Below are 23,790 nucleotides of genomic sequence, written 5' to 3' on the forward strand. Positions count from 1 at the left end.
TAACTATTTGATGAAATTTCCTCGAAATTCAAATGAGAGAGTTAGGAGTGAAGTGAATTTTCTCTCTTAATTTATTTTATTTATTTTTATCGAAAGAAAAGATTATTACAAGTGCTTTTGAAGTTATATGAAAAAAATAAACTTACAACAATATTTTATTTAACCATTTATGTCTAAATTATCATTATTTGTATAATAAATAATAGTTAAATGATTTATGAATTTCATTTGTATTAACTAAATATGTTTGATGAACATTATCTTACAAATATTTTGGATACGCATGAAATATTACAATTTTTACACCTCATACACAACATAGATGTATTTAACTTGTAATATATTAGTCCTAAAACTTACATTATTATGTCTATGAAAAATTTCTAAAGTTCCACAAAGAATTCCATGCTTTACTACTGATTTTTGTTATTTTTTCAAATTGAAATCGAAATTGACGTCAAAATCGAAATTTCCGTACTTGTAAAGCTTCGAAATTTGAGTCGAAATCAAAATTTAAAACCTTGAACCTGATGAATCACCTTCTCTCCACACACTCATCCTCTCTAATGGAAGGAATACATAGGTCCAACAAAGAAAGTAGTCAATGAGCTCATCGACCTCTTCATTGAGGTTCCTAAAAAATGGAAATTCCATGAAGGAGAATCCCCCTCAAAAGAAATGAAATCTGATCGGAGTGTTATGTAACCATGAAAGGTTAAATAGACAAGGTATCTTCAACTCCATCAAAGAACTCCCCACCCACACATGCTCTAAAACCAAACCATTTTACCATTACCCACTTTGAACCAAATTAGAGGAAAGAACTAACTAGCTACTTGGAACACAAATTCCCAAGGAAACGCATAAAAGATGATTTTGAGGCCTCTCGGATCCCACCCATCCTGCTAGATCCTATACTTGCTCTTTATCACCTTATGCTGCGGGGAGTCAACATCCAAAGGGAACCTCCAAAGCCACTTGCCTTAAGGGATATGTTTTTAAATACCATATTATGCCTAGTTTTCCCCCCCCCCCCCCCCAAGCACCTCAAATTTAGGTTTACTAACCACATCCTAGCTAACTAGATGCTGTCTTCTACCCTATCTTGAACAACCTCTTTAAAGATCTGGCTACTTCTAGGGAATTTTAAACAAGGAGAGGTAATCAACTAGGATGTTGGAGAGGGAAGCACTAATGAGTGTGGCACAAACCCAAAAATAAAAATATGCCCTCTTCCAACCCCTCTTCCAACCCTCTAGTCTCCCACCCAACTTTTCTAGCGTAGCGTCCTTCAGGATTTGGGTTACCCCCAAGAGGGAAGCCAAGTTAGGAGATAGGCCATTCGAGGGAAGCACAACCTACTAACAGTTTAAAATTCTGAAGGACACTATCCCCCATATTGATGCCTGAAATCCCATACTTGGACAAGTTAAAAATTTTAAGCCCAATCAAAAATTTTGAGCAACAAAATTACTTTCCGAAATTTGGCCAATTTGTCCTCTAGGAGCAGGGCATTATATGCAAGGTCTTAAATTTCGATTTCGACTCAAATTTCAAAGCTCCAAAAGTATGGAAATTTCGACAGAAATTTTGATTTTGATGTCAATTTCGATTTTGATTTGAAAAAATAATGGAAATTAGTAGCAAAGCATGGAATTCTTTGTGAAACTTTAGAAATGGTTAACAAACATAATAATATTAGTTTTAGGACTAATATATAACAAATTAAATACATCTATGTTTTGTATGAGGTGGAAAAGTTGTAAAATATTATGTGTATCGAACATATTTGTGAGATAATGTATATTAAACATATTCAGTTAATACAAATGAAATTCATAAATCATTTAAATATTATTTATTATACAAATAATGATAATTTAGACATGAATGGTTAAATAAAATGTTATTGTAAGTTTATTTTTTCATATAATTTCAAAAGAACTTATAATCTTTTGTTTCGATAAAATAAATTAAAATAGAAATTTCACTTCACTCCTAAATCTCTCATTTGAATTTTGATAAAATTTCATTGTACAGTTAAAATTTCGACATGTTTTGCTAAAATTTCAAGATTTCGATAAACTTCGGATGATTCGTTGAGATTTCGATGGAAATTATGCAAGATGGAAATCGATTGCCATTTCGATTTCGAGGGTGACGGAAATTTCGACATTTTTGTGGAAATTTAAGACCATGATTATATGTGACACCTCCACTTCCTCCCTCCCCAAATGCAGATTTCTAATCACCCCCATCACCTAAGCATGTAGAAGCATCCTAGTTAGGGTGTCTACAGCGAGGGTGAATAGGAATGGAGAGAGTGGATCCCCTGGTCTAAGACCTTTAGAGGCCCTAAACCACACTTTAGGCTGGCAATTGACAATGATTGACAAATGGCTTGAGCTTCGGCATCCCTCGACCCACTTCTCCACAGGTCCCCAAATCCTTTCTTACCTAAAACCTTTTCTAAGAAGCCCCATTTGACCATATCATAGACTTTCCTGAAATCCTTGAAATATAAGCCACTTCCCCCTCCTTTTAACATCCTCTACCGCCTCATAAGCCACCAGTACAACATCTAAGATCTACCTATCATGGATAAGTGCGGGGACTGCGCCATGGTGCTGGTACCCCAAGACTATTTGCAAGGACTTTTGACAAGATTTTATACAAACTTGTATGTAGGCTGATCGGTCTAAAGGCCCTAACTTTCCTAGCTCTCTCATTTTTGGGAATAAGGATGATAAACGTAGAGTTTGTGCTAGTTCACCACATCATCACAATTGAATTCTTCAGGAAAAAGGAAAAAAAAAAAAAAAAAACCTTTGGAGGATATCGACTTCCAAAACCCCCCATTTATTTTGAAAGAATGCCATTGTGAAGTCATTTGAGCAAGGATTCTTGTCTATGCCCTTGTTAGCCAAGACCATTTTTCTAATTTCTTTTACCTCAATGGACCTTTCTAGCCACTAAGCAGAACTCTCCTACTCCAGTTAAGGCCTTCCACAATCAATATATTTGGGGTATTTTTAGCAAGAAAAAGTATTAAAAAGTTAGTAGTTTCAACTCTAATAAGAGATTGACCCCTTACCACCTGGCTTGAGACTAATATCAACTCCTTGATGTAACTTTTCCTCCTCCCCCCATTCGCTACCTGTGGAAATAACCAAAGTTACAATCTCTCCCGTCCGTTTCACCCTAGATATCTAACACTAGCACATGTCCTCTCTCGGTAAGAGCACTTCTAACTCATTACTAAGATTGGGCCTCCTGCTCCTATCCTCTTCCTCAAGAAGACCGCACTCCTCAAGCCTATCTAGCCTGGAGATTTTTAAGAGGATACAATTTTTTGCATTTGTGACATTCCCAAACCTCTCTGTTCCAATCTTTTAGCTTAGATTTCAGGAGTTTCAACCTTTTCGTGAATTAAAAACCTGCCACCCCTCTACTCGACACTCACCCACCAACCTTTGACACTCTCTTGGAAGGAGGGATGCATTAACTACATGTTCTCGAAACATAAAGGGGTGGGCCCCCACTTCATAGGGTTAGACTCCAAAAGGAGAGGGCAATGGTCAAAGATAGATCTAGGGAGCATGGGGTGAATAAGGTGTGGAAACACATCTTCTGACTCATTGGTGAATAGAAAATCTATCAATGCGGGAACAAACCCTTCTATCATTTGAATAGACAGGGATACATTAATGAATTAATGTATAATATATATTGAGCCATTTTTTATTTTTTTCTTTTGGATGACTAATATTGAGGTAAAATAAATTTTAAGTGAAGCAAGAAAAAACAGAATATTACATTGAGCCATCAAGAAATTTTAAAAATTAAAAAATAGGGAGAAAGTTGAGAAGCTGTGTCACATGGTCATAGAGATGCAGTGAACCATTGAGGTTTTTTTTTTCTTCTTTTAATTCTCTATAAAAAGACAATCTCAAAGAATGACTGCCTCACTGGTAAGTGGGCTGGTCAGAGAGAAAATGAGAGTTGAGAGAGAGGGGGCAGTTGAGCAGCAGTAGGGAGAACATAAGAATAGAACTAAGAAGACAAACCCATGTCTTTACTAAAGAACTTCCAGCAACTCCCTCTGGCTTGTCACTTTGTTGGTGGTTCTCTTTGGTGGTTTGATGATTGCAGTTCCAGTGCTGCTAGGGGAGGTGAAGTTGTGAAGCATGCAGAGGTGAAAATCTAGGGCTCGAACTCAAAAGAGAAGCATCTGCTGAAAGAGCAAAATAATTTTTTTTTTAGTTTCATTTTATCCAAGGAAAAATATAGGGACAAAAACGCAGTGCTTTAGTCATAATGCTGCCCAGCATTATCCTCATTGTGTCCATTTGTGCCTGTCTGAGTTGGAAAAGTATCTGAAAATACTAGTTTGTTTATTATTATTTTTTTTTACAACAAAAGAAGATATATTAGATGAAGATAGAAGATACATCATGCTGGGCCAAGCAGTGCACCAAATAAAGGGAAAAGAAAAAAAAGAGAAAACAGACAAAACAAAGCTTAAAAAATAAAATCTATTTCCAAAGGAACCCCCTTTTCAAACCCTTTCCATCATAGTTTACCGAGCTCTTCAAATTCACTAGTTCCCTTTGTCCTTTCATCTTTCAACTTTTACCATTATCCATATGCACTTCTTTCCCTCCAATGTCGCTCAACTTTAAATCCATTTTATTCAAAAGATTTTGACCCTCTAACTCCTTCTAAGGAATTTCCATCATGGGTGTAGGCAGAATTCCATCCCTGCACTGTAACTTGTGCACCAACCCATTGTTATAAAAAATAGAAACTCCCTCCAATCCTTACAATGGGGGGTGGATCAACATAATATAAATCTTCTATTTCATCGCAAGAATCAGAAATGTAGCCATATCGTTCTCAAATCTTATCCAGTAACAACTCTGAACACAATCAAACTCACTAATATCATCACTCTCTGAATCTCAAAAAGTCCCCCCATTTCTTAACAATCTTTCCTTTACTAACCTCATTACTGCATCCGGCCTTTTTCTTAGCATTCAGGTCTTCCACAATACTAAACTCTCCTTTAGAATTTCTTCGTAGTAACTTTTGCACTGACTCACTAGAATGTTCTCTTTTCTTCAAAAACCTTCTTCATTTCAGCATCCATACAAGCTGCCCTCCTCCAAGCATAAACCTTGTTACCCGCAAATCTATCAGCATTAAGACAATGATTGTCAGATTTCTTCTCAAACCCATCTTCTTCATTTTTACTCTTTTTCACACCACATTCTAATACCTCTTTGAAACTTGATGCACTTTTAACCCCACAATCTTGTTTCAAATCTAATCTGCTGCTAGAATTCTGAACTTTTTTGTCATTCCGACTCAAATCTTGGAAAACTTGATGCTGGATTGGATTCCTTTAGTAGATTGTTTAAGGTCATCTCCCCTATAATAATTTAATTAATATCAAATACGTCCGACATGTGTTGGGCCATGTTTTGGGTGCATGTTTGTGTTGGATAATGACACTCAACCCCTCAACCTTATAGAGTCTCGGCGTTTCATAGGGTATAGTTTTATGAAGAAGTTGAAGGATCTTAAGGAGACTTTTATAAAAGTGGAACGTGGAGGTCTTTGGGGATGTTAGGGTTAAGAAGGCCATGATCTCATGAAGGAGATTGAGAGTGGAGGATTCTTTGGCAGAGGATCTGGTCACTAGGGGAGTGACTATTAAGAATTAGCCAAGGGAGTTGCTTTTAAAGGACTTGTGTTGGAGCCAAAAAGTTAAGTTCAAATGGGATAAGAAAGGGGATTGTAATTCTAAATTTTTTCATAAGATTACAAATATTAAGAAGAGAAAAAGGATGATTAAAAAGTTAGAAAATAATGTTGGTGAGATTGTTAGGACTGTTTTTGGAAAATTTTGTTCTAATAAGATTTTATTTAGGCCTGTGGTTGAGGGTTCAGATTGGTGTCCTGTTTTGGAGGATGAGGTGTTATGGTGATAGAGGCCTTTTGAAGAGGAGGAGATTAAAAGGCAGTTTTTGGGATGCAGAGAGAGAGATAGCTTAGAGTCCCAATAGCTTTTGTTTTTTAATATCTTTTAGTAAACAAGAATATTATTATAGAGGTAAGGAAAAATGCAACTAAAGAAAAGGGAAACAACATATGAGTAGGATGAGGGTTTAGGTCTGTATGGTTTTTATTGAACTTTGTTTCCAGGAGCGCTGGGATGTGGTGAAGGATAATAGAGACAAGGAGAAAAATGCATAATCACTCAACCAAATGTCTTCCCAAATTTGGTATGAACTAAACTTCGTTCATATAAAATTGTTAATTAATGCATCTCTTGTAAATACTGCCCAAAATTGACGAGTCTATATCATTATATCATTCTGTTATAATCTTCTTCCCCTTCTCTTTGCGTAGCTTATCAAGATTGATTTACGAAATGAAAAATAAGAGAAGGTTGGTGAAAGGAGGGATGTTAAGTGAGTTATGAGGCTGTTTATTTTATTTTATTTTATTTATTTATTTTTATCTAAGGCTATGGAAGGCCTGGGTCGTAGTAAGTTGGTGCCTAAAAACACTGCGTAGTGAGGAAATGGGTGTCGCATTTTCCTTTAGATGTTTTCTCTTTGTCAAAAGTTGATTAGAATAAAATTTGGTCTGCTCTAAACAAGTTTGGCTCTTGATAACATGACAGGTGACTACGGGAGTGGAGCCTCCTCCTGCTCCTACTTCTATGCCCCTGGTTTTTTCTTCTAATGATCCCATTTCTTAATATGTTGATCTTCCTATTGCTGCTCAGAAAGTAAAATGAATATGTGTCCTCCAGTCTATAATTTCGTTCACTATGATTTCTTGTCACCCTCTTATTATTGTCTTATTAATAAGGGTGGGTGCGGAAAGCCAAAAAATCGAACGAAACTGAACTGAAAATTTGGCTAGCCATTTTTTTTCGTTTCATTTATGGTTTGAAGTTTTCAATTTTTTCAGTTAGCAGTTCAGTTTAGGTTCAGCCATCCAATAACCAACCGAACCGATATTTTATGAATATATTTTATATAAAATATATTATATAATATTTAATAATTTAAATATTTTTTTTTTTGACAATTAAGAACTTGGATTGGTTTCTTTTATGTTATTTTCCAGACTTGGAACTTGTGTTATGGATTTCATTTCTGTTCAATTCATGGGTGATCTTGGATGCTAATCTAAAGTTTATAGACTTATAAATGAAAATGAAATTGGAATCTGGATCCCAATCAGGTAAGTCGATGTCAGAGGTTGTTTATTTTCTGGAGTAATATGCTGACATGGCAGACGGTGGCAGCTTATTTGTCAGCTGAAATGGCAGTGTAGTTGGGTTTTATGAACTTGGTCTGGGCATAAGAATGAACGAAAAGACAAAGGCCAGTTTTGTGCTGTAAGAAGATGGGCTGGATCTTTTTTTATTTTTTATTTTTTATTTTTTATTAGGCTTGTAAATAAAGAAGTGGGGCGAGGGCAGGTAAGGAGGGGGCGTGCTGGATTGTCTGGCTTGGAAGACCATTCATAGCAGTTGGCAGATGATGTTCATAGGGCTTTCTCCGGAAGATTCTGTCAATGATCAGATGTGATGGCAGGTCGGAAGATGGGAACTCAACCATGCCACTGGCATGCTCTGAAACTTCTGGCAGAGTGAGCAACCAAGAGAAGCAGTGGCTGGCGGACTTTCAGGTGGCACTTGAAGGCCCTTGGGGTGGTTTCTGGTGACAATAGTTTCTGCATTTGATGATAATAGTCAAGTCATGAAAAGTTTCTAGTTAGGCTATGTTTGGAAAAGTTGCAGCAGTTACTGTATAGCTTCTTTGTTTTTGGATCTTGGGCTGGTTACGGGAACAGTAGGGATGATGTCTGGGATTTAATGAGAGGGATGAGAAAGAAAGATTGTGGGAAGGAAAGATGGAATAGTAAGATTGAAGTTCTAGAAGAGAAAGAATGTGGCTGGTTTGAAAGAGAACTAAGGAGGAGAAATATGGAATAAGTTCAGAGTATTGGTTGAGGAGGATTGAAGTGGCAATCTGGCATAAGAGAGAATTTTAGAGGAAAACAATAGCAATTGTTGTGCTATGGCACTGTAGTGATTTGATTGTCAGCTGGCATTGCTTCATTCAACTTGAAATATGAAAAGGAAGAATGAAACTAACCAAGAGATAAATATGTGTGTGGAGGATGATTGGATTGAAAAGGGAGAAAGAACTCGGATTGAATGGTGCTTTGTTACCAATTGACACAGAGCAGTGTGAAGGTTCCATGAGATAGGGATTGGATGAAAAAAGAGAGGAGATTTGAAGGAGGAAGTATAGAGGAGGGAAAAGAATATGCAGGGTGGGGGAAACTAACGTTAAACTTCCATGTTCACACACACACACACACAACCAAAAAAAAAAACCTGCTCTTACATGACTTTCACACCCTATTCAGAAGAAAGCTTAAATTACATGAAATTTACAAATAAACCCCTGAATACACATAAGCCTATTACAAATTAACTAGACACACATATAAATAGTTTACTAATTAACTGAACATATTTGGGTTTGGGATCAAACTGCCCCTTGACCATATTCTTTGAAACTGATTTCCAAATTGGGTCAAAGTGATCATCTATTTACCCCCTTCTTCTACTACTTCAGTTGTGAGATCCACCATTGAATGAGGAGATCAAGAAATGGGGGACCACATCATGGAGGCACTGATGGTGCCCACCATCCACTTGGACAACCCAAAAGTAGCCATGTGAACATTGACAATCACCAGTAGCAGTTCCAGCATCCAATACACCATATTTAATAATCTGAGTGTTGGTGGATAATGGTGGGGTGTTGTTAATTGGTGGGCTATTGGTGGTGAAATGGTGTCAGCTGTCACTGATGTAGAGAATTCTCTTATTTGTTTGTTTTTTTGGTATAGTGAGAGAGAGAGAGAGATTACATTTGATTTTATTGCTTTTAAAGAGAGATTGTGTGTAGTTGTGCGGTTTCTAGACTGTCAAGTCTTTTTTTTACACATACTCACCATATTATTTTTTGTGATAGTGGGTGAAGGGAAGGGTTATTTGGAATAGAAGAAAGTAAAAGAGAGAGAACTATATAAGAGAAATTGAATATCACTTGGTGTATTTTGCTTACAACTTTGAGATGTATATATATAGCTATACAAGAGAGTGAGGTTATCCTAACATTCCAATGTGGGACTAAAACTATACACTATGTTTAATACTCCCCCTCAAGCTGAAACGAAGATGTTGACAAGTCGAAGCTTGGAGATAGCAGTCTGTAATAAACCTAGGCCAACAGACTTAGCAAAGACATCAACAACCTGGCCTTTGGAGGAGATAAAGTTGGGAGAGATAATCCTAGAACAAACTTTTTTCCCTGATAAAGTGAATATCCACCTCATTATGCTTGGTCCTCTCATGCAGAGTTGAATCAGAAGAGAGAGATATAGCAGACTTGTTGTCACAAAACAACAAAGAAGAGTCTGTCAGAAGAAAGCCAATCTCAGATAGGAGAGAGCGTAGCCACAGGATCTCACAAGTACCTTGTGCCATAGCCCGGTACTCAACCTCAACATAAGAACGTGAAACCACCACCTACTTTTTACTCTTCCAAGAAAGAAGATGATCACCCTTGAAAGTACAAATACCTAAGGTAGATCGTCTATCAGTCTTGGACCCAGCATAGTCAGCATCAGTAAAGACGGAAAGACCTGGTTGTATTCCAAATTAATAGAACAATCCCATTCCAGGTGAGGTCTTCACATACCATAAGATATGATAGACAACATCAAGATGTGATGCCAAACCAGTCTAGACGGAGAATGCATGAATTGACTTACTAGGCTCACTGCATAGGCCAAATCAAGCCGAGTGTTGGTCAAATAGATGAGGCGACCAACAAGTCTTTGATACACCGAAGGGTCTGTCAATAGATCACCAGACTCTGCAGAAAAGGAGATCTTCAGATCCAAGGGCGTAGAAGCAGGCCGACATCCCAACATACCAGTGTCCATAAGGAGATCTAGGGCATATTTCCGTTGAGAGAGGGAAATGCCCTTGCGGGAGCGTGCTATCTCAATGCCCAAGAAATACTTGAGGGGTCCTAGATCCTTGATGTCAAAGGTGTCTCCCAAGTCCTTTCTAATCTGAGCAATTCCAGACAAGTCATTACCTGTAACAATAATATCATCCACAAAGACAGAGATAATGATGCAAGGACCATAGGAGAGACGCATAATAAAGCAAGTGTGGTCTGACTAACAATGAATAAATCCCATAGAGAGAACCACATCACTAAATCTTTCAAACCATGCACGAGGTGATTGCTTAAGCCCATATAAGGACTTGCGCAATTTACACACCTTGCCAGAATACTCCCCTTGAGTAGAAAAACCGGGAGGGGGATCCATGTAAATAGTATCAGTAAGATCACCATTCAAGAAGGCATTCTTGACATCAAGCTTATATAAAGGCCAAGTGAAAGAAGCCGCCAAAGAGATCAGGAGGCGAACAATAGTGAGCTTTGCCACAGCAGCAAATGTAGCATGAAAATCCTAACCTGGAATCTGCGTAAAACGCTTAACCACCAAGCGAGCTTTATACCTGTCAACAGTACCATCTTCAAGGTGCTTAACTGTGAACACCCATTTACAGCCCACCATGCGTGCACCGAAAGGAAGGGGAACAAGATCCCAAGTATGCTGCTGATGTAGAGCTTCTATCTTAGTACGCATGGCGACAACCCATATAGGGTCTTGGAGGGTCTCATGAATTGAGCGAGGCATGATAATAGCATCAACCTGTCCCAAAAAGGCTTGATAACTCGAGGAAATATCCTAATAAGAAAGATACTAGGAGATAGGGTGGTCAGTAGAACAGGCTAAAGAAAGTTTATCAGGAGCTCAACGGGTTCAAGAAGGATACCGTCAGGAGGGAGCAGGGGGATCGGGGACTACAGGAGACATACCTGAGCTCGGTGAAGATGCTGGAAGAGGCTCCAAAGGGCGCGGTCGGAGAGTGTAAACTTATGGAATGAGAGAGATATGGTCCTGCCCAATGGGGACAGAGGTAGGAGGCTCAGAAGATGAAGACAACACCGGAGAAGAGGGCACTGGTACAGATGGGAGAAAGATAGGCTCAGGTCGAGGAAGTGGAGATGGTACTGGCGAAGATATGGAAGGAGATGAGTCAATGTAGAATGGGGTAGACTCATGGAACATGACTTCAAGAGAGTGATAAGTGTGTCGACCAACAAGATCATAACAGCGATATCCCTTAGACATAGAGGAATACCCTAGAAAAATGCACTGGATGGCTTTATCATTAAGCTTGGTCCAAGAAGGACTCTGGTCATGAACAAAGCAAGTGCATCCAAACACTCTAGGAAGAAGGGAGAAAAGGGACTTGTCAGGATGCAGAAGATGAAGCGGAGCAGAATTCTGCAATGCACAACTCGGGGTATGATTGAGAAGATAAGCTGCAGTGAGAACGGCGTGAGGCCAATAGGACTTGGGGACGTGCATTGTTCAAAGAAGACAACGGACAATAGACATGATGTAGTGATTTTTGCATTCAGCCACACCATTCTGTTTAGGAGTGTAGGGACATGTTAGCTGTTGGAGAATACCCTGTTGACACAACTCAGCACGAAACTCATTACTGAGGTACTCACGGCCATTGTCAGGCCTCAAGATACGAACCACGGTATTGTATTGAGTCTTAATCATTCGCAAGAAAGCCTGAAAATGAGTGAAAACTTTGGATTTTTTTTTTCATAAGGTAGACCCAGGTACAACAGGAGTAATCGTCAATAAAGGTGACATAATATCGATGATGAGTGAGTGAGGAGACAGGAGAGGAACCCCAGACATCACCATGAACAATATCAAAAGCTACAAGAGAACGGTGCATACGAGATGGATAAGATGAACGAACATGCTTAGATAATTCGCAAGTAGCACACTGAAAATTAAAATTCTTGCAAGCTTCATTAAATTTTGGAAACAACCAACACATATATTTAAAATTTGCGTGTCCCAAACAAGCATGCCACAAATCCAAGGTTTTTAAAGAAAAACATCAGAAATATCAGAAGTCAAAACAGATGCCTGAAAGCCAGAAGAGGATGATGCAGGACAAGAAGTCGGATCGCCAAAGTAGTAGAGCCCGTCCCTTTCAAAGCCCTTGCCAAAATCTACCTCAAACTCAGGTCCTGCAAGTAACAAGAGTTGGGTAAGAAAACCACAGCACAGTTATATTGTTTGGCAATCCGGTTATTAGATAACAAGTTGTAGGAAAATTGTGGAACATAATAAACAGGGAATAAAGATAAGAGTCAAGGATAAATAGGCAGTGCCTTGGGTATGAATGGAACAAGAAGTACCATCGGCAATGCGGACATTACAAACCAACGAAGGGACAGGGGATGTAATGAGAGATGCCTCACCAATCAAATGGTTGTTTGCCCCGAGTCTAGTATCCAAACGGGTGTGCCACCAAGCGTGCCAGACTTACTTAAAAAGGCAGTAGGGTTACCTGCAGCAAAGGTGGCTGTAGAGGAGGATGCAGTCAGTGCAGCAGAGGCAAGGAGGCTAATCTGAGATTGAAGCTGAGTATGTTGAGCCTGGAGCTGAGAGAAATCTGGAGCAGCAACAGGTGCAGGAGTAAGAGAAGTCGGAGGTACCGGAAGAGATTCTGCAACAGCTCCAATGTTAGAAGGTCCTCGCCCTTTGCCACGACCACGACTACGACCATGAGAGGCTTGTTTGGAGTAACGCTCCTGCAGCTCTGGGTGGAGAATGAAGCAGTGCTCAATGGTGTGATTATTCTGTGGGCAGTGTTGGCAGAATCGAGTCTTGCAGTCAATAGACCTAGCACCCGTAGAGGCTGCAAGGGCAACCTGCTCGGGCACACTAGAAGAAGTAAATTCAAGGAGAAGACATCGTTGGCTATCATCACCATCAATCATTGCAAATGCCTCATACAAAGAGGGCACCGGGGACGTGTTCAAAATCTGAGTCCAAAGTGATTCGAACTCAGGTTTTAAACCATCAAGAACTGATAAGTATGCCGACAATCTTGGCGCTTTGCCTCAATAGTTGTTGCCTTGGTAGGAAACTCAGAAAGAGGCTCATACTAGGCGAGCTCCTCCCACTGAGACTAGAGATAGCCGAAGAAGTCCATCACAGATAAACCCAAAGAAGCCTGGGTCGCCTAGTGGAGCTCCTGATAAAGCTCAAAAATCCAAGCCTCACACCTTGTGTGGGCAAACATTTTTGTCAAGGCAGACTAGAGTCTATGAACAGTATCGTGAAACATGAACATCCTATAGAGGCAGTTTTCCATAGAAGCAAATATCCATCCCAAGATGACACAGTTGTCAATGGACCACTGTCGATAAGCCGGATCTGTATTAGCAGGGCGAAACTCCATTCCTAACAACCAGTCAGCCTTGCCACTTCCCCCAAGATATATGCGAAGGGACTATGACTAGGCATGAAAGTTGCTACCATTCAGAAGAATGTTGGTGACCTTCTGAACATGAGCAGTTTGAGCCAGAGATAAGTTAGGGAGTGGAAGGTTCAGAGACGAAGAGGTGGATGTACTATCCTTGGTAGGCATATCATCATCCTTAGTAGCCATTGTAAAGAAGAGAAACAGGCTGCAAAAGGATCAACGTAGCAAAACAAAGCAAGTTGTTAGAAAAGCCGCCGAAAAGTTATCGGAAAAATCTCCAAAAAGCTGCCGGAAAAGTCGTCGGAAAAGCAATTGAAAAGTTGTGGGGAAAGTCATCGGAAGTTGCCGCAAAGTCGCCAAAAAAGTCACCATTTGCTGGGAAAGTCGCCAGAAAGTTGACGAAAAAGCTACCGGTCAACAAAAAAGTCGCCAGAAGTAGTGGGAAAGTTGCCGGAGAAGCCATCGGAAGGTACTGGGAAAATAGTAAACTAAGTTTTCTGATGTACAAGATCCATTAAAAATGGCAAGTACAAAGCATACGACTCAACCTACTATCAATAAAGCTTTCTGACGCACAAGCTCCACATACGTGGTGAGTGCAGAGCATACGGCTCAATTGAGAACCTGAACCTTAAACAAGGAACCCAATCTTTCTCTGATACCAAGAAGAAAGTAAAAGAGAGAGAACTATATAAGAGAAAGTGAATAGTACTTGCTGTATTTTGCTTACAACTTTGAGATGTATATATATAGCTATACAAGAGAGTGAGGTTATCCTAACATTTCGATGTGGGACTAAAACTATACACTATGTTCAATAGGAGTCATTTAACAACAAAGGCAGATCAAGAAGTTCTTAGACTTCACTCTACTAATAGCAGAGATGCTAAAAAAACTTTCACCAGCAGTAATTAACAAAACCATAGTAAAGCATGTTAGCCATCTACAACAAGTTCCACTAACTTATGAAAAGGATTACGTTCCCTTTAAATAGATGATAATTCTCATCTAACTACTAGGGATATTTACAACCTACTAAAAATAGAATATCCTATTTAAAATAGAAAGTAGTTAATAGGAAAGACTATCTACAAAATCAGGTAACATGCTACCCAAATCCCCTAGGATCGTGGAACCAAAAATGGCTAACAAATCAACTGATTTGTTAGCTGTAAATCTCCTAAAGATCGGCTTCTAATAAAGGCTGATAGATATCTAATAATTCTACACTCCCCCTTATGTTAGGCTGTAAATATTGATTAGGCCCAGCTTGGAACTCAAATCATTAAAATTCTTTCTTGGCAGAGCCTTGGTAAGGATATCTACTGTTTGGAGACATGTAGGCACATACAACTACTTGATTATTCCTTCCTCTATTTTTTCTTTTATGAAATGTCGATCAATCTCACGTGTTTTGTTCTATCATGATGCACTGGGTTCTTTGCAATGCTGATAGCTGACTGATTGTCACTGAACATCTTCATGGATTCTTCACCTGAAATCTTTACTTCCTTTAGAAGCCTTCTTAGCCATATTCCTTCACAGATGTTGTGTGTCATTGCCCTGAATTCAGCTTCTGCACTGCTTCTTGACACAAATGATTGCTTCTTACTTTGCCATGTAACTTGGTTTCCCCACACATATGTGCAGTACCCAGAAGTTGACCTTCGATCATGTATTGATCTTGCCCATTTTGCATCACTAAATACTTCAATATCCCTTCTTTGATTCTTCTCAAAAAATAATCCTTTACCTGGTGTTAGCTTCAGATATCGTAGGATTCTATAAATTTCCTCCATATGTTCTTCATTGGGATTGTTCATGAATTGACTCACCATACTGATAGAGAAGCCAATATAAGGTCGGGTGTGAGACAAATATGTAAGTTTTCCAACTAGTTTTTGATGTCTGCCTTTATCCACTAGTGCACTGTCTTTGTTGGCTCCTAGTTTGGTTGTTGAATCCATAGGAGTTTCTGCTGGCTTGCATCTGAGCATCCCAGTATCTTTCAAAAGATCTAGAACATATTTTCTTTTGGAGACAAAGATTCCCTTCCTTGATTGTGCCACTTCCATGCCTAGGAAGTATTTGAGATTCCCAAGGTCTTTTCTTTCTAATTCTTTAGCTAGAAGACTTTTGAGCATGGTTTTAAATAACGGCCGTTACGTAGCGTAACGACCGATACATAACGGAAATCGAAGGCTCCGAAACCGATATGGGCCGATAATGCGGTTCGAAAAAAATTCACAGTAGTAACGGCCGTTACGGAGACGTAACTAAGTCTTAAACTTTTTATTATGTTTTTTTTTTTAATTATATTTTGTTGTAAATTATGTTTGTTAAATTGAATTAAAAAAAAGAGTAATTTAATAGAGTAAAAAATTAGAAATCAATAATAATTATGTAAAATAAAATTTTCTTAATTTATAAATATTTTAATTGTCTTATATTTTTTGAAAGGTAATTATGAAAATCTAGTTCCATCACATATTTCCTATTTATTAATATTTTTAAGTTTTAAACATCATTTTGACCTTAAATTTAAAATTAGGTAAAATAAATCTTTACATGATCTATTTTTTGTTTTTAGTTATCAAATAAAGTAAAATTTGATAACTTAATAAAAAAATTTTAACCTAATAGTTAATACATTAATAATTCTGATTTTTACTAATTACTACTAGAATTTGTAGAAAAAATTTATTTTAATTCATATACTGAGAAAATGCTTAAAAAGTTAAATAATCAATTTGTACTGTATGGATCTCTATTAGTGATGCTGTGATGTATATGAAAGTAGAGCAAGTCTTTTTCACCTTTAAAATTACAATGTTAATTTCTTATAGTTATAAATGAAAATAAAATCAAGTTATAAAAAATAATGAAAATATATTTTTAAAGATAAAGGAATATATTTTTTTGTAATAAAATATCTAATATTTTATAATTTGTTTATTTAAATATAAAAAAATAAACATTACTTATTATTTTCAATCAAATATTATATTTTATTTTTACATAATAAGTATTTAAAATTAAAAGGACTATTTAGTACTTATTATTTAATATTTACTAAATTACTAATTATATTATTCCTGTCATTTTTGTAGAAAGGTTGTAACTTTGTAACTTTGTAATATTGTATTCATGTATTTTCAACTATTTATTGATATTTGATATTAATCACTTTTTAAATTCATGTATGTGGAATGTGTATATTGAGTATTGAGTCTATTGATTCATTTTTAGTAACTTTATGACTTTAATTAATTGATTCTTACATTTCTACATCTTTTTACTCATTAAAGTAATGTAAACTATAAAAAAATATGCTTTTTTTTGTAAACAGCTCACTAAAATCAATATAAAAATCATAATGCCTATTAAAAAGCATTTGTAGGTTGAATGAAAGCCTTCAAAATTCATTAAAAATCATGTATTAATGGATTGCATGCTTATTTTTTGATTTTGGCATGGTTGTGCTTGCATGAAAAAAATTCACGACCATTATGCCTGCTTCCCGTTACGTAACACCCCACGTCTCCCGCAACTGTTACGAGACGTTACCCGCGACCGCGATTTCGAACCATGCTTTTGAGACTACTCATTTCCTCCTCATAATCTCCCGTTAGAATGATGTTGTCCACATATACAATGATGATAGAAATTATTCCTTCAAGAGAGTATTTAACAAACAGTGTATGATCTGATTGACATTGAGAATAGCCATACCTCCTGACTACCTTTGTGAATCTCTTAAACCAAGCTCTTGGGGATTGCTTGAGCCCATATCTTATCTTCTGAGTTTGCAGACTTTGTTGTGTGTAGCTTGTGTCTCGAATCTAGGAGGAATTTTCATGTAGACTTCTTAAGCTAGGTCTCCATTGAGGAAGGCATTCTTGACATCTAGTTGGTGAAGAGGCCAGTCTAAATTTGCTACCAAAGATAAGAGGACCCGCACTGTATTTAAATAGGCTACAAGGGCAAATGTCTCTTCGTAGTCAATTCCAAATGATTGAGTGAATCCCTTTGCTCCAGCCGAGCTTTGAATCGGTTAACACTTACATATTCATTGTATTTCACAGTGAATATCCATTTGCAACCTATTTGACACTTTCCAGTTGGTAATTCTGTGATCTCCCATGTTCCATTCTTTTCTAGTGCACTAATTTCTTCCCAAACAGCAGACTTCCATTCAAGTGTACCAAGAGCCTCTTGTATGTTATTAGGAACCTGGATTTTGTTGAGATTGGCAACAAAAGATCTAAAATTCGATGATGGGTCCTGATATGACACAAAAGTGTATATTGGGTGTTTTGTGCATGATCTCATAGCAATAGGACAATCACTATCCTCATTAGTTAACTCATTATGGGAAGTCTCGGGATTAGAGTTACCTGGTGGATTTTCACTTGATCTAGGGTTTGGATTAGACTCTTGGATTTGCTCAAGAGATACTTGTTGTTCTATCTCCTTTTGGTTCCTTCTTCTCCATGAATAGGTAATCAACTCATCATTTTTTGTTGGTTGAATAGTGTCTAGATGTTGATGTTTCACGGGAGATTCTAAGAAGGGATGCGAAGGAGAAATTGAGTCAGTAGTTAGAATAGATTCAGAAATTTGTGATAGGTGAGAAGGGCCAGAAACAGAAGAAGGGTGAGATAACTCTTCAATATCCCAAAGCCGGAATTCCTGTGTAATCTCTCCCTAAATTTCAGATTTTGGGTAATATGGTTGTTGCTAAAAAAAGGTGACATCCATGGAGTGATAATATCTTTTAGTAGCTGGTGAATAGCATTTATAATCCTTTTGGTTTGGAGAGTACCTGAGAAAAATGCACTTAAGGGCTCTAGGATCAAGTTTACCTCGATGTTGACTATGAACATGAACAAAATCTGAGCACCCGAATACTTTGAAGAGAATAGTGGAGATGAAGTATTGGGAAAGGACTGAAGTAGAGTTTGACAGGGAGTTTGGAATTTGAGAACGCAAGAGGGCATCCTATTTATGAGGTAGGTTGTAGTGAGAATGGCTTCACCCCAAAAGTGTTTCCGTACATGTGTAAAGAACATGAGGGAGTGGGCAACATCTAGTAGGTGCCATTTTTTTCTTTCGGCTATTCCATTTTGCTGAGTGTCAACACAGGAACTTTGGTGTATTATACCTTGACTCAAGAGATAATCATCAGGAATGGACTTGAAATATTCTTTGGCATTATCAGTTTTCATAATCTATATTTTTGCTTCGAATTGTGTTTGGATCATGGTGTTAAAATTTTTGAAGATCTAACCTGCCTCTAACTTTTCTTTCATGAGGAATATCTAGGTAAGTCTAGTGTGATCATCTATAAAAGATATAACTCAGCGAGATCCAATAATATTCTTTATCCTAGATGGCCCCCACACATCACTATGAATCATTGAAAAGGGTTTGGATGCTTTGTAGGGTCAATTGGGATAGGAGTTGTGAACATGTTTTGAAAATTGACACATCTCACACAGAAAATCATTTGTATTTTTATTGTTGAATAATGAAGGAAAGTTTCTTGAGATACAAGAAATTTGGTTGTCCTAACCTATAGTGCCACAACATAATTGCAATATCATTATTAGAACGAATGACAGAAAAATAACTTTGACTTACAGACACTAAACAATCGGATTTGTGAGTTGCTCCATGAGGAGGATCATTAAGCTCGAGAACATAGTGCCCGAAGACATCTTAGCACTGCCAATCGTCTTCCCTGAATCCAAGACTTGAAATTCACACATATTTGGGAAAAATTTAGTAACACAATTGAGATCCCAAGTGAGTTTACTAATAGACAGTAAATTGCAATCCAAATTTGGCACTAATAGAACTGAGTTGAGTGTTAGGTTCTCTGAACTTTTAACAAAACTTGTACCAGCCACCTTTGAGAGTGAACCAACTGCTATCCTGACTGTTAAATTTTCATACCAGGGACTATAAGTAGAAAACAATTTTCCATCTCCGGTCATATGGTCCGATGCTCCTGAGTCTATAATCCATGGAACTAGCTTCTCCTTTTTAACATTGAGAGCACTTAAAAATTACCTTTGTGTGCCAAAGAACCGGTACCAACCACAGTAGTAGGGGTTGCTGAAGATTGGTTGAACATTTTCTGCAATAATTCTAGTTGCTCCTTGCTGAAAAGACTGGGCTCAGGTGGTGTTGGTTTTTCATCTACTGAGACGAAATTTCCCCGTCCTTCTCTGTCGTTGGCAAAGCGGGAAGGTTTTTAATCTGCGAGTTTACCATGGATTTTCCAGCAGTTGTCCTTGGTGTGACCAGGACGTCGACAATGGTCACACCACGGCCTCCCTTTCTTCAGTCTATTGTCACTGTTGTTATATGGATTTCCTCGAACCGCAAGGGCTGAACTCTCCAGGTTTGTTGCAGAATCTTGAGGGCCCATCATTATCTTCTTTCGACTCTCCTATCGGCAAACTTCTGAAAACGCTTCGCGGATGTTTGGCAGTGGTTTGGATCCTAGGATTCTTCCTCATACTTCACCAAGATTTTTATTCAATCCAATCAGAAATTTGTATATTATTTTCTTTTCAACAATTTGTTTATACCTGATTCCATCTTCAGAACAGCTCCAATAGTGCTCCAATTTGAGGGTGTTGAAGTATTGGGTCACTGTCAAATCTTCTTGGCGTAAGTCATGGAGAACACTTTCCACCTCGAATAATTCAGACGTATTCTCATTGTTAGAATACGTTTCCTTGGTAGCTTCCCAAATCTACTTTGCTGTTCCGTAGAGAAGAAAATTTTCTCCAATGTCATTTGTCATGACTTGAGCATGTTATTTTCCGATTTCCATGTTTTGAACTTCACATCATCGTTGCTTGGTTGGGCTGCAACTCCTGAGAGATAATCATCCGACATCCTTTCCCTTTTCGCATATAAACATCATCACAGAATGGGACCATTGGAGATAGTTATTCCCATTAAGTTTGTGTCCTATAATGGGCATGAGGCTGCTATCTGAACTGCTGTTGTTGCCTGAGACCATGGCTTCTTGATTGGTGGTGACGTCTGAGACTGAAGAGATGGAGTCACATCTCCCGGTGGCCATACCGTATTTGGTCATATAGGAAGATTAGGGTTCAACGGATGCTCTAATACCATGTTGAAATGTGTAAAAGAAAACTGAATATTCCAGTGACTTATGAAAAAGATTACATTTACCTTTAAATAGATGATAATTCTCATCTAAGTACTAGGGATATTTACAACCTACTGAAGATAGAATATCCTATTTAAAATGGAAAGCAATAAAATAGGAAAGACTATCTATAGAATCAGGTACATGCTACCCAAATCACCTAGGATCATGGAACCAAAAATAGCTGACAAATCAACTGATTTGTTAGCTGTAAATCTCCTAAAGATCAGCCTCTAATAAAGGCTGACAAATATCTAATAATTCTACAGTGTATTTTCTGCAGCAGTATTAAGAAAAATGTAATCTTAATCCTATCCTTTTTGCAATGCACCCCTATTTGCGATTCTTTTCTCCAACCCAAGGGGATGATTGATACGCAAAAACAGATACTGTTTTTTCTTTGCTGTCCATTTCTATATTTTTTCCTTACATTTTTATAGTTTTACTGAAAGTACACTCCACACTCTTCTTCTTTTTTTTCTTATCAAAGTCCTCATAAGAGGTTTTTAGAATTAAAGATAGTGGAACTTTTCTTGTATTCATTATTATAAAGAGTTTTGCTGGATGCCTGTGTGATATAACTGTCTTAATTCACTTTATATCCTTTGGAGGATGTACTTGTTTCTAGCAGAGTGTTGAGAACTGTAATCGTTAATTTTATTCTAATTTAACTCTTGATTATTGCATTTACGTTCTGGTGAGTGGCTGTTTTCTTTGTAATGAGTAGGGCAACTAGATTATTGTGTCACAGTTAAAGTTAAGCTTTGCCAATGATTTAGAGCAGCCAGCATCAAATACAGTAATCAGTTCTTATATTCATCCATACTAGCTTCAATTTACTCTCTGCCTTATGTATTTACCTTTGTATCATCCATCTTCCTTATGAGTTGATTTGTTTGCCCAGTTGGGTGTCTAATGGAGTTGTTGGCTCTCCAGCTTTTGCAGCCTTTGATCAAGGTTTGGTCCAATCTGATTAAGCACATTTTCAATTTCCAAAATGCATCAATATTAAAAGATATAAATACGCTTCTTCTTTTTTTCTTGCTTTGCAGGGTTTGATGTTTTCCTTGGGAATTTTCGTGGTTTGGTTTCAAGAGAGCATGTTGACAAGAACATTTCATCACAACGGTAAGTTCAAAAGAGGAATCCATTGGTCTTTCATTATGTGGAACTGTGTGCAATTTGACTTATTTGTGTCCTAGAGAGTTGATATTTTTAATTAAAGAGGAAAAAATTCTATTACCAATTTTCTGACTGCTTACATTATTGGAAAACAAATGGTAATAATTGGAAGTTTGATAATTTGAATCCAGTTAGTAAACGTAGTGGTCAAATGCAGGTACTGGCAGTACTCCATCAATGAGCTTGGAACTAAAGATATACCTGCAATCATAGAGAAGATTCACCAAGTAAAAACATCTGAACTAAAATGTAGTCGACCTATTACTGAAGAAACCAATGATGATCAACCATATAAGCTTTCTGCGGTCTGCCATAGCTTGGGTGGAGCTGCCATCCTGATGTATGTCATAACACGTCAGATTGAAGAGAAGTCGCATAGACTGTCCAGAATGATCCTCTTATCACCTGCCGGCTTCCATGAAGATTCCAACAGAATGTTTTCAGTATTGGAGTGCCTGTTTCTTGCACTGGCTCCCATCCTGGAGCCCATTGTTCCTGGCATGTATATACCTACAAGATTTTTCCGTATGCTGCTGAACAAGCTGGCTCGTGATTTCCATAACTACCCTGCATTTGGAGGATTGGTTCAAACCCTAGTGGGTTATTTTCTTGGTGGAGATAGCTCAAACTGGGTTGGAGTGTTGGGTTTACCGCACTATAACATGAATGATATGCCAGGGTTGTCGTTTCGTGTTGCTCATCACCTGGCACAAATGAAGCGAGCAAGAAAATTCAAGATGTATGATTATGGGAGTGCACATGCAAATATGGAAATGTATGGATCTCCTGAGCCTTTGGATTTGGGTAAATCCTATGGGCTCATTAACGTTCCTGTTGATCTGGTTGCCGGGCGCATAGACCAGGTGATCCGGCCATCCATGGTCAAAAAGCACTACAATTTGATGAAAGAATCTGGGGTGGAGGTTTCATACAGGGAGTCTGAGTATGCTCATTTGGATTTCACATTTTCCCACAGTGAAGAACTCTTGGCATATGTCATGTCACGCTTACTGCTTATTGAGTCACCCCCCATTCCAAAAGCAGCCATTGATTCAGAAGGCTTAAGGTTGAGAAGGAACAATGAACGTGGAGGGTAAATTGTTGGGGGATGGAGAATACAGAAGAGTCCAATCACTTGTGCTTCAATACTCGAAAGAAATTAGCATGCTTATGTGTTGTAAGTTAGATGTGCCGTATGTTGTATATGATTTGAGTATATCATTTTGCTTTAGCGTCTTAGTTACAGTTGGTTGTACATGTCCCCTTCTTTCCCATAATTTTTTTGGGAAGGTCCAGTGGTGTATGCTATATGCCAGTTAGTGTCTTTGTTCTGTCCCTAAATACAAATGACTGCGCACACTTTTATTTTTTCCCCTCTTGTTTGGAGGTTTAATTAAAGACCTCGCCTTGATTGGATGGTTTTTCTTGTAAGGCGATGATGATGATGATGATGATGATGGTGATGATGTTGATGATTATTGTATAACTTTTTGAGTAAAATACATGGTCTCATTTACTGTCTTAATACTGATATATGTTGGTATTAGATTTAGACTAATACTCAGACTCCCTGGACGAGTTTTTCAAGTTGATTTGTTTTTGAGTATCTTCCACCATGTGATATATGCCTATTGATACTGTGATTGCCACATACTTTGATACTACTTTCTCTTTCCTAAAACATTTTCTTCGCCCTAAATAAATTAAGCTATTTGGCATGCAGTGATGCCATCTTTGCACCAGTTTGTGCCCAGGAGGCAGATTCCAGCAAGGAATTTGAAAAATAAAATTGGTTGGAGGGTAGAATGGGCTCTCCGGTACCTAAATTAAATCTTGAATGTTCGAAGTTGCTAGGATTGGGCATGAGGTGCCTTTTTTTTTGTTCCTGTGTTTTTCATCGATTTGGATGTGAATTTTCCTTTTATCC

At 37.8% G+C, this 23,790-nt stretch overlaps 1 protein-coding gene across 1 annotated transcript in view; it reads left to right on the plus strand.

Annotated features, from left to right (window-relative positions):
• LOC131146070 (uncharacterized) overlaps nucleotides 1–23,363 on the plus strand; it is a 45,122-nt gene extending 21,759 nt beyond the window's left edge. Inside the window, exons 7-9 of the mRNA XM_058095354.1 lie at nucleotides 21,586–21,638; nucleotides 21,734–21,809; nucleotides 22,021–23,363. Of these exons, the coding sequence (XP_057951337.1) occupies nucleotides 21,586–21,638; nucleotides 21,734–21,809; nucleotides 22,021–22,960 (1,069 nt within the window). The 3' untranslated portion in view covers nucleotides 22,961–23,363. The remainder of the gene's footprint in view (nucleotides 1–21,585; nucleotides 21,639–21,733; nucleotides 21,810–22,020) is intronic.
• Nucleotides 23,364–23,790: the final 427 nt, after the last annotated feature.

This window comes from Malania oleifera, chromosome 13 (genome assembly GCF_029873635.1).
Source record: "Malania oleifera isolate guangnan ecotype guangnan chromosome 13, ASM2987363v1, whole genome shotgun sequence".
NCBI classification, from domain to species: Eukaryota; Viridiplantae; Streptophyta; class Magnoliopsida; order Santalales; family Ximeniaceae; genus Malania; species Malania oleifera.